Below are 11,116 nucleotides of genomic sequence, written 5' to 3'. Positions count from 1 at the left end.
TTGTGTTTATATAGCCTTTCCTGGCAACTTTAAGTTTAACCCAGCCACGAAATTCAGTCGTTGGCTTACAATTTTCCGTCAGGCTTACTTCTAGTTGCTAAATGATCAGGCAAGCATCTATGGAAGGAAATACACAGTAAACACTTCAGGTCGAAACCATTCATCAGGACCTGAAACGCCAGTAGTCTATTCATCTCCACAGACGCTGCCTTAACCGCTGAGCCTCTCCACCACTTTGTGGGCATTGCTCCAGAGTCCCAACAACTACAGAATCTCTCGTCTCTCCGCTATGACGTCCGGCGCTGCCCAATAACGTCGTCGGATCCCGGGTGACCTTTTACCTCGAAGATGGCGGCGCCGGTCGCCAGGAGGATCCTTAGATTTCCAGCGTTTACGTCAGGGCACAGGCACAGGCCCTTCAGTGAGGAGAGCGATCGCGGCCCCGAGGTAACGGCACCTAGGCCCAGTTCCTTTAGTGGAGAGAATCGTCCTTGTCCCAAGGTGACAGCACGCGGGCGCAGATTTTTAGGCGAGACCGGTCTCAAGGTCCTCACGTCTCTACGCTTGTAGGGTTCGAAGGCATCTGCACACGGGCCCCGGTCGCAAGGTGTTTAGATCCGCGCTCCTGTAACGATGCTATTGCAAGCTCTACTCTATCCTCCAACCATTTTCCCCGCCCTCCTGTTTTAGAGGGAGACGTCCACGGGGGAACGCGCTGCTCTGAAGTCATAAAGTGTCAGCCGCTTTGAGTTGTTTTGCTGATTCCTTGTAATCCTTAATTTGTGTGCTACAGAGTGGGGATTGTGTTTCTTATCTCTGGAAACTGGTCTAAAGCTGCCTCCAAAGCAGGAGTTAAGGATTCACGAGAATAAAACTATAAATGTAATTTTTACTGCAGTGATCCCAGCGTCCTGGGTGGCTTCTGTATTGAACGTGCTTGGAATGAGGTGGACCAGCTTGAGTGTTTTTTAATCAGTAAGCCTGATCTGAACTTATGTTCGTTGATAAGTATGTGCTTTTGTCAGATTCCCCCTGGTGAAATTAATATGGTACAAGAGGTCTCACAATTAAACAGATGACGTGTGCTGGATACATTTTAATAAAAAGAATACTCTAGAAAAATTGTTCCGGTTAGACATTTCAACTGTTCTAATAAGCACAATCTATGATACAGACTCTTTTCAATTAACACAAATGTGTGCTAGATTTTGTGTACATTGCAAATAATTGACCTTGGGTCAATTGACCTTAGGTGTCTAATTGAGAGGCTTAGATGAGGTGACTGTGGTATCTTTCTCCCAGACAAAAGGGAAACATTTAAAAGGGACCCAAAGGGTAATTTTACACAGAAGATGGTGCTTAAATGGAATGAATAGTAAGAGAAAGTGGTTGAGGCAGGTACAATAACAATATTTTAAAACCTATTTGAGCAGGTATATGAATAAAAAAGGTTGAGAAGGATATGGGTTAAATGTGGGTAAATGGGACTAACAGATGGTCATCTTGGTTCGTATGGAACATTTGGACCAAAGGACCTGTTTCTGTGCACTGACTGACTCCGTGATCAGATGATTGGCTTTCTGGGTCACCTTATTTAGTCCTTCCTGTAAGGTATTTCTTATATATTTGACCTGTGGAGTATACCCATTTGCAAAATTCTAGTTTGATGCTTGATATTCTGTTTTGTTTGCTCACTTTTTTCTGCTTGCACAGTGTTCTTTTTTTTGCACATTGGGTGTTTGATATTTTCTTTGAATGCAATGTTTCTTTCTTTCGTTGCGGGAGGACAAATCTCAGAATTGTATTCTGTATAACTGTATGTTTCAATTGAATTGGTCTGTCAAATTGGATTAGCTGAAGGAGCTGCTTGAGGATGCTGAGGTTTACACCCAAAACTGTTCTGAATGGGAGCATCACCACCATAATTGAAAAAATGCCTAGTGATGAGGTAGATGATGCACATTTACTGCATGTAAACTCTTATGTGTGCTTTTCCTAAACCCTGTTAACCTTTTGTTTGGGTTCCAGTATTGAGTGCATTCACAAAAGCAGTACATGCATGTCCTCAAACTAAATGTTACTGTATAATATTCCAACACTCCACTTCTGTGAAATCTAGGTCTGGCCACAATGGGTGAGTAGATGCAAAATTTTCCAATAACCTGGACCAACCTCTTCATCTTTACCCCATTCGATAAGAAACATCTTTGGCCAAAATGCCATCAGGCAGTTTCAAGCTGAAAAATGCTTGTGAGTTGTGAATGGGAATGATTAAATCTGACCAACAGGCATGAGGATATCTTCTGTACTATGGTGAAGAAACACAAAAATGCTGTAGTTTGTTCAACGTGTTCTGCAGGACTGTAACTGCACTAAGCTGACTTAGAGGCAATGGTGGGAGAGAAATGCATTGGCATCTGTCTGATTTATTGTATAGCTCAGTAGCTTGGGATTCTATGGACTATATAGAAGATAGCATAAACAGCTGGATGAAAATAATGTTAGTCTGCTTGAAGAAAAGCAAAAGAAAGAACATTTTGTCATGCTAAATTGTTAAAATTAATAATTTGCACGAGACCAAAATTGGTGGTGTGGTAGACAGTGAAGAACATTGTCTAAGATTACAACAGGATCTAGATCAATTGAGAAAATAGGCAAAGAAGTTCAATTCAAACAATTGTGAAGTGATGCAGTTTGGCAAGTAAAACCGGCATTGGATATACTCAGTAAATGACAGGTCTCTGAGAAGTGTTGTAGAACTGGGAGGCCTGGAGATACAAATATAAACTTCCCTGAAGGTGGAGATGCAAATAGGGAAGAATACGGTTTGTTTGCCTTCATTGTGCTGAGCATTGAATTCAGTAGCTGAAGCAGCATGTGATAGCTGTATATACAGTTGCAAGAAAAAGTTTATTAACCCTTTGCAATAACCTGTTTACCGCATTAATTACTCATAAAATATGGTCTGATCTTCATCTGTTATTCATGTTATTAAGTTCAAGAGGGTGAAGAATGGATTCAAAAAGATGTTGCTGGGCCTGGAGGGCTTGGGTTTTAGGGAGCGGCTGGATAGATTAAAACAGTTTTCCCTTGAGTGACCTTATTGCAGTTTATAAAGTTATGAGGGACCTATATAATGTGGAGGGTTACTGTCTTTTTCCCCAGGGCAGAGGAGTCTAAACTCAGAGGAAATAGATGAGACAGGAAAGATTTAAAAAAGAATTTGAGGATCAACTTTTTCATACGAGACTGCTGTGTATATAGAACAAGTTGCCAGAGGAGGTGGTAGAGGCAGATACATGAATAAAGCTTAAAAAAAGATATTTGGACAGGGAAACACAAGATTGCTGAAACCGGAATCTGGTTTGGCAGAGACATGAGCCTGCAGGTGCTGGAATCTAGAGCAACAAATATTGAACTTAGGAACTTGGAGATTTGAGCAGCATCTGACGGAGAGAAACTGTCTATATTTCAAGTCAAAACCATGCATCAGTCCAAGAGATATGGGTCCAATGGAGACAATAGCACTGGCTCAGGAAGGTGCCTTAGTGGGCATGGCAAGTAGGGCCAAAGATGGGCAAAGAAATAACTGTATAACTCTGACTCTAAATTAAGGTGTTGTATGAAGCTGTAACATTGGAAATAAATATAGAAGCAAGAATAGGCCATTTGGCCTCTTGGCTGCTGTTCCATTAAATAAGATCATGGTTGATCATTACTGCACCAACTCTATAATCCCTTGATTCCCTAAATATGCAAAACCTCAAGTGCAACATTTTAAAAAAAGAAAACACAAGTTGTTATTTACTTTTCAGTTGCTAAATTGTAAAATATTCCATGACCCTTAATGTAATGAATATTTTCTGAAACCATTAAACGGTTGTGATGGTTGAATTAACATTGCCTGTTCAATTTGTCCTTTTCTCTGTTTGACACTTGGGTGGTAGTTGATTTTCTTAAATCTTTTCTGCAACCTCTGTGCGTTTCCTATAGCGTAATGACTAGCTACAGTTGAATTAGTACTTTTTTAAAAAATCATCGTAACTCCTTGCTCTTGCATGGGATATCTTTGTATATAAAGCCCAGGATACACCTGCCCTGCTGCCCTCAAACCTCAATGTAAATATGGACCCAGGCCTTATTCAGACATCTCCAAGTGTGCCATTTAATTTTGACTTTTCTCCTCCTTCCCAATGAAGTGCATAATTTCAGACTTTTCTGTGTTATATTTCATTTATTATGCCCCCATTCATTCCATTTTCATTGTCATCCTGAAGGTTCTCACTTTTCTCATCATAATTTACCATGCTAACATGGTTTTGTGCAATCTCCATATTTTGTAATTGTTCCCTCACTCTTGCTTCTGTTTGTTTTTATGTTCTTGTGAATATCCTTAAATAGCATTTAGCTGTCTTCCCTTATTTCTGCTTTTGATGCTGATTTGTTACAAAATGATTGCAGGAGATTAATCTGTAATGGAAATGAAGGAATGCCATTTTTAAGGACAAATAATCAATGAAAAATATAATAAAGGTTTGCATTTTCCAGATGTCCATAGAATCCATGAAATTTGAAAATTCTCTCAAATTTATCTTGCATTAAATCAAGTAAACAATAATTTGTATTCAATAACCATTTTAAAATAAGGAAACAATTGTATTCCCTGATGACCCTCTTAGGCAGTTATAATGTATTACTATGTATCTCTACAATTTAAAAAAAAATCACACAAATTTATAAAAATCTTAGACCTTAAGAATTAACTTGCCTCTAATTAGATAACCCAATATGCAGCAACACTTTCTGGAATCCATTCCACATAGGCCAAGCAATATTCTCAGTCAGGAGGTCATATGAACACTTACTTTTCTATTTCTGGCCCTCAATAATACTCTGTTATGTTATCCCAGCTTCCTGGGATCCGGATGTAACTGAGTAAAAGCGAAAAGAAATTAGATCAAGATCAAAACATTCAAGTGGAGCACAATGCCAGAAAGCCATGAGGATGGAAGCAAGGCAGTGCTGAGAAAGAATTTTGAGAATAGTGTTATACTTTTATTTCTGCTGCAGAATATACAAGCCAGATGTAACTTTGCACATTAGCTTTTATTCTTTAGTCAGGTCCTTCTAAGCCCTGTCTCTGTATTATGTGCTATCATCTTCTCATTTTAATTTGGCTGTCAACTTGCAAATTTAGGAATAATAGTCAGCAATATTATGGGAAATAGACAGGCAATTGTCAAAACTGCTAGCCGTGCTACAAAGACAGATTGCTGACAAATAAAGTTGGCACAGAAGGTACACATGTTCCAAAGTACGTAAGCTTCACCATTATAATTCTGTGGGGAATTTGCTATATACTAGCTTTGCTCTATAACTTTGTTTAATATAAAGTCTGATGTTCTATGTGTCAAAATAGAAGTCGACTCGTGTTGAATTTATATGCATAATAGTTTTAACAAAACCTATGAGTAAGCATTTTATGGTCCTGGGTTCGGTCTTTTCAGAACTGTGACTAAAACTATCTTTAAAAAATAAATCTCTCAATAGCAGATTCAAGAAATACTGCCACCATATTTGAACAAACTTGCTGATCCGTCTTGTACTATGTGGGCATTTGGGGGTAGATGTCATGGAGGAAAGATCTTTCTGTTTCCAGCAATCAATAATTGTTAGAGCTGTATTGATAGCAAAACAATATTCAAGTATTTACTGACTTCAAAATTGACCACATGTTTTTACTGGGATTTATATTTGCTTATATTAGTAATTGGATTTGAATATGGTTAATAGGTTCTTTTTAAACTTTTTACTATTTTTAAAGTGTATACAATATGTATTTAATCACAACAGGACACTGCTATTACCCAGCCACTATTAAAATGTTCTATATAGTCATAGTCATAGTTATTGATCCCGGGGGAAATTGGTTTTCATTACAGTTGTACCATAAATAATAAATAGTAATAAAACCATAAATAGTTAAATAGTAATATGTAAATTATGCCAGGAAATAAGTTCAGGACCAGCCTATTGGCTCAGGGTGTCTGACCCTCCAAGGGAGGAGTTGTAAAGTTTGATGGCCACAGGCAGGAATGACTTCTATGACGCTCTGTGTTACATCTCGGTGGAATGAGTCTCTGGCTGAATATACTCCTGTGCCCACCCAGTACATTATGTAGTGGATGGGAGACATTGACTGAGATGGCATGCAACTTAGACAGCATCCTCTTTTCAGACACCACCGTCAGAGAGTCCAGTTCCATCCCCACAACATCACTGGCCTTACGAATGAGTTTGTTGATTCTGTTGGTGTCTGCTACCCTCAGCCTGCTTCCCCAGTGCACAACAGCAAACATGATAGCACTGGCCACCACAGACTCGTAGAACATCCTCAGCATCGTCTGGCAGATGTTAAAGGACCTCAGTCTCCTCAGGAAATAGAGACGGCTCTGACCCTTACTTGGAGTACTGGGCTAAATGCCACTGACACTACTCCAACTATAGTTTTGTGCCTATGATACTTTCAGTCCTCCACATTCATCTTTTTTATATTTCTGCCTGGAATGATTTTTACTGTCATTTTCCTTTTCTTAGTTTACAAGTTATCATTTTGCTTGCCAAAATAATTCAGAGTTTGTCTTTGACCTCCTTCCCCCTTCCAGAATTATTTATATGAACATTTAATTTCAGTCAGTGTTTTTTAAGGTTTAAAAAGTACATGGTTCTTCCCAACACCCAAAGTACTAAATAACGCAATAAATCTAACATTACCAGGCATTTCAGTGTTGAACAATACACACAAAATGCTGGAGGAACTCAGCAGGTCAGGCAACATCTACGGAGAGGAATTAGTCAACGTTTCAGGCTGAGACCCTTCATCAGGATTGGAAAGGAAGGGGGAAGAAGCCTGAATATGAAGTTTGGGTGGAGAGGAGTACAAGCTGACAGGTAAACAAAATAATCTGCAGATAACAGGAATTCTGCAGATGCTGGAAATTCAAGCAACACACATCAAAGTTGCTGGTGAACGCAGCAGGCCAGGCAGCATCTCTAGGAAGAGGTGCAGTCGACGTTTCAGGCCGAGAGCCTTCGTCAGGATTGTCTTGACTTCATCCTGACGAAGGGTTTCGGCCTGAAACATCGACTGCACCTCTTCCTAGAGATGCTGCCTGGCCTGCTGCGTTCACCAGCAACTTTGATGTGTGTTGCAATAATCTGCAGATGCTGGGGTCAAAGCAACACTCACAACACGCTGGAGGAACTCAGCAGGTCAGGCAGCATTCCTATTCCCAGTTCTTCCGTCTCCGCCGCATCTGCTCTGAGGATGAGGTTTTCCATTCCAGGACATCTCAAATGTCCTCTTTCTTTAAGGATCGTGGTTTCCCTTCTGCTGTCATCAATGATGCCCTCACCTGCATCTCCTCCATTTCTCGCACTTCAGCTCTCACGCCATCCTCCCGCCACCACAACAGGGACAGAGTTCCCCTTGTCCTCACCTACCACCCCAGTAGCCTCCGGATCCAACACATTATCCTCCGCAACTTCCGCCACCTTCAACAGGACCCCACCACTAAGCACATCTTTCCCTCTCCACCCCTCTCCACCTTCCGCAGGGATCGGTCCCTCCGCGACTCCCTGGTCCACACGTCCCTCCCGATGGATCTCCCACCTGGCACTTATCCCTGTAAGCGCAAGTGCTACACCTGTCACTACACCTCCTCTCTTGCCACCATTCAGGGCCCCAAACAGTACTTCCAGGTGAGGCAACACTTCACTTGTGAGTCTGTTGGGGTCATCTATTGCATCCGGTGCTCCTGGTGCGGCCTCCTCTACATCGGTGAAACCCGAAACAGATTGGGGGACTGCTTCGTCGAGCACCTCCACTCCGTCCGCCAAAACAGACAGGATCTCCCAGTAGCCACCCACTTCAACTCTGCTTCCCACTCCCATTCAGATATGTCCATACATGGCCTCCTCTACTGCCATGATGAGGCTAAACTCAGGTTGGAGGAGCGACACCTCATATACCATCTAGGTAGTCTCCAGCCCCTTGGTATGAACATAGAATTCTTCAATTTCTGGTAATTCCCTCCCCCTCCCTTCCCCTATCCCTATGTCACTCTGCCCCCTCTCCCAGCTGCCTACCACCTCACTCTTGGTTCCACCACCTTCTACTACCCATTGTGTTTTCTCCTATTCCTTCTTCACCTTTCCTGCCTATCACCTCCCTGCTTCCCCTCCCCCACCCCTTTATCTTTCCCCTTACTGGTTTTTCACCTGGAACCTACCAGCCTTCTCCTTCCCACCCTCCCCCCACCTTCCTTATAGGGCCTCTGCTCCTTCCCCCTACAGTCCCGATGAAGGATTCCGGCCCGAAACGTCGACCGATCTTTTCCGCGGATGCTGCCCGACCTGCTGAGTTCCTCCAACGTGTTGTGAGTGTTGCTTAAGCTGACAGGTAATAGGTGAAACCAGGTGAAAGGGAAGGTAGATGTGGGGTGGGGGTGAATTAAGAAGCTGGGAGGTAGCTGGTGGAAGGGGAAAAGGGATGAAGCTGGAATCTCATAGTGGAACATGGGAGAAAGGGAAGGAGGAGGGGCACCAGAGGGAGGTGGGAAAGAGGGGAGAGGGAAGGGGAGGAGATGAGTAATTACCAGAAATTGGAGAAATCGATGTTCAAGGCACCAGATTGGAGGCTACCCAAATGGAATGTAAGATATTGATCCTCCAACCTGAGTGTGGCCTTGTCCTGACAATTGGTCTTGTCAATTGTGGTACCTCTATTCATTTATGATAAATTTGACGTAAGAATGAAAGAATATATGTTCACTTGCAACATAAAATCTTTTTGGCTAGTGATATTTCTTATCACTAGTTTTCAGAAATTATTGCTGTGCAGATTCTTTTGACGACAATTTCGGAATAATTGCTTATATAGTAGATCCCACAACAACAAATATCTTACAGTTCAGCAGGCATAAACAGTGGCTTTTTCCTCCTCAGAGATTGAAGTTGTGCATCCAGAAAACTAGACTATGTACAGAAAGGCTACAATTTATTCTTCTATATATAGCAGGCTGTCTTTATGCTAATTCTTTAAGATACCTGAACACACATTCCAAACGTATAAGGTTTTTCAGAGTGCTTGTTCTTCCAGTTAAATAGATAGCTAGCGATTATTTGGCCTAAGTAAATAATTTATTTCAGGGTTTCTTAATAGAATAGATTTAGGAGATGTATGATTGATCCAGAAACAAGTTTGGATTAGCTAGTTTAATTCAAAGTCTGGATTAAAAAGCTAGTGTCAATAATGGCAACCCTGAAATTCCAAGACTGTCGTAAAAACTCATTTGCTTCATATGGGGTATTGAGGGAAAGAAATCTGCCATCCATGCCCACTGGCTTGTGTGTGGTTGATTTTTAACTGCAGCTTGAAACTGCTGAACCAGCCATTCAGTTCAGAGGGCCAGTGGAGACTATTAATTCCTTTGCTGTTCGAACAGCCTAGAAATTGGACTTCAGTGTTGTATAAGGATTACACATCTAATGGAATGAATGTGTTACCCACACTGTATTTGTATGTTCTGTGCAATTTGAATTGAAATAATTGCTCATCACACATGAAAGTAGTGTTTTACTGCTATAATTATTATTTTATTAAAGTTCAATAGCTCAGAAGCACTGGGAATAATCTATAAAATATGTTTTTCCCTGTGGAATTTGTGCTATGCCTAGTTTTCAGTACCAAACTACTTTCAAAACAAAATCATTTATTTCCTCTATCATTAAAAACAATTCTAGAAAATTAAATCATGAAACAATACAGGATCAAACCATGAACTGTAACTATATGTAATATTAGAAACACTAGGAGAGCTGTCCCAAGTGTCTTGGAGTAATGGGAGGAAAATCTGGTAATAGGTAAAAAATGAATATGGTATTGTTTAGATAGAAGCTTGCTGTAATAATTCTAAATGCAATAATTGGACCACTCTGTTCTTCACAAATCAAATGAAATTCAGTTAGAACAGGAAAAAATATGCTCTTGACAATAAGATTTAGAAACAAATATTTTGAGTAATGGGAAACTGATGCTGAGCAACGCTTGCTCTTTCCTGGAGTAGACCTGTCAGTATAAATCAAAGGTGAGGTTGGAATTGATGGTACAGCTTCAAATTTAACTTGCCACATTTTAGCTGTTGCTTCAATTGCAATGCTCTAAGAATCAGTTGAAACATTGATATTCAGCAGTAACATACACATAAACTATTGGAGGAATTCAGGTCGGGCAGTATCTATGAACAAAAAATGAACTGTCGACATTTTGGTTTGAGATCCCAATGAAGGATCACTGTGATTTTTATTAATACAGTTTTTATGTTCATGGCATTGCTGATCTCTGGGTGGGTGTTTTTGAGAATGCTGGGATCAGCAGCCTTCTTGAACAACTGAAATCCTTCTTGTGAGGGTGCTCCAACAGGGAATATCAGAATTTAGACCCAGCAGTGATGAAAGAAATGCAATGTTTCAATGCCATGCTGTTGCATGTTTTGGAGTGGTGTCCTCATGTGCACAAAGACTTTGTTCCTCCTGATGATGTGGGTTTTGGTTGTGACAGTTACTGTTGCAAAACATTCTGCTGCTACTGAGCACAAGTGAAGGAGAGAATAAGTATTTAGAATGATGAATGGGGTAGGTTGCCTTGTCTTGGATGATGATGTTGGAATTGGAGTTCCATGAACACTGCTGATCTGTGGATCCAATCACAAACAAGAGTAAATCTGCAGATGCTGGAAATCCTTTCCATAGATGCTGCCTGGTCTGCTGAGTTCCTCCAGCTTTTTGTGTGTGTGACCTGGGGATATTGGGAAGACTTAGAGTGTCAGGAAGTGAATTCACCTGGTACAGGTTAAACCTGCTCTTGTAGCCATAGTATGGATGTGTTGGGCCTGACATTTTGTGCATTGAACAACGTTTTTCTTGAATTGGTTGTTAAGGTCCTGCTTATTGAGGCTAATGGCAAATCAATCAGCAAATTGGAAGGTATCTGTACTTTTTCTCTTTTGATGTTTCAACTACACAGTTATATTAACTGCACATGGATTTGCTGTTA

General features: G+C 40.9%; 1 protein-coding gene across 6 annotated transcripts in view; it reads left to right on the top strand.

Annotated features, from left to right (window-relative positions):
- The first annotated feature begins 340 nt into the window (after positions 1-340).
- wars2 (tryptophanyl tRNA synthetase 2, mitochondrial) overlaps positions 341-11,116 on the top strand; it is a 64,277-nt gene continuing 53,501 nt past the window's right edge. For 3 of the 6 annotated variants that reach the window (XR_011886305.1, XR_011886304.1, XM_072260341.1), the window contains exon 1: positions 341-501. Coding sequence is in view for 2 of the 6 variants with exons in the window: in XM_072260341.1 (XP_072116442.1) it covers positions 349-501 (153 nt within the window). In the remaining 4 variants the exon portion in view is untranslated. The remainder of the gene's footprint in view (positions 502-11,116) is intronic. The other 3 variants (XM_072260342.1, XM_072260343.1, XM_072260345.1) reach the window with 3 other exon arrangements.

The sequence above is a fragment of the Mobula birostris genome, chromosome 6, assembly GCF_030028105.1.
Source record: "Mobula birostris isolate sMobBir1 chromosome 6, sMobBir1.hap1, whole genome shotgun sequence".
In the NCBI taxonomy this organism is placed as follows: domain Eukaryota; kingdom Metazoa; phylum Chordata; class Chondrichthyes; order Myliobatiformes; family Myliobatidae; genus Mobula; species Mobula birostris.
Note: the sequence above shows the minus strand (reverse complement) of the source record. Positions and strands in the feature narration are given on the sequence as shown.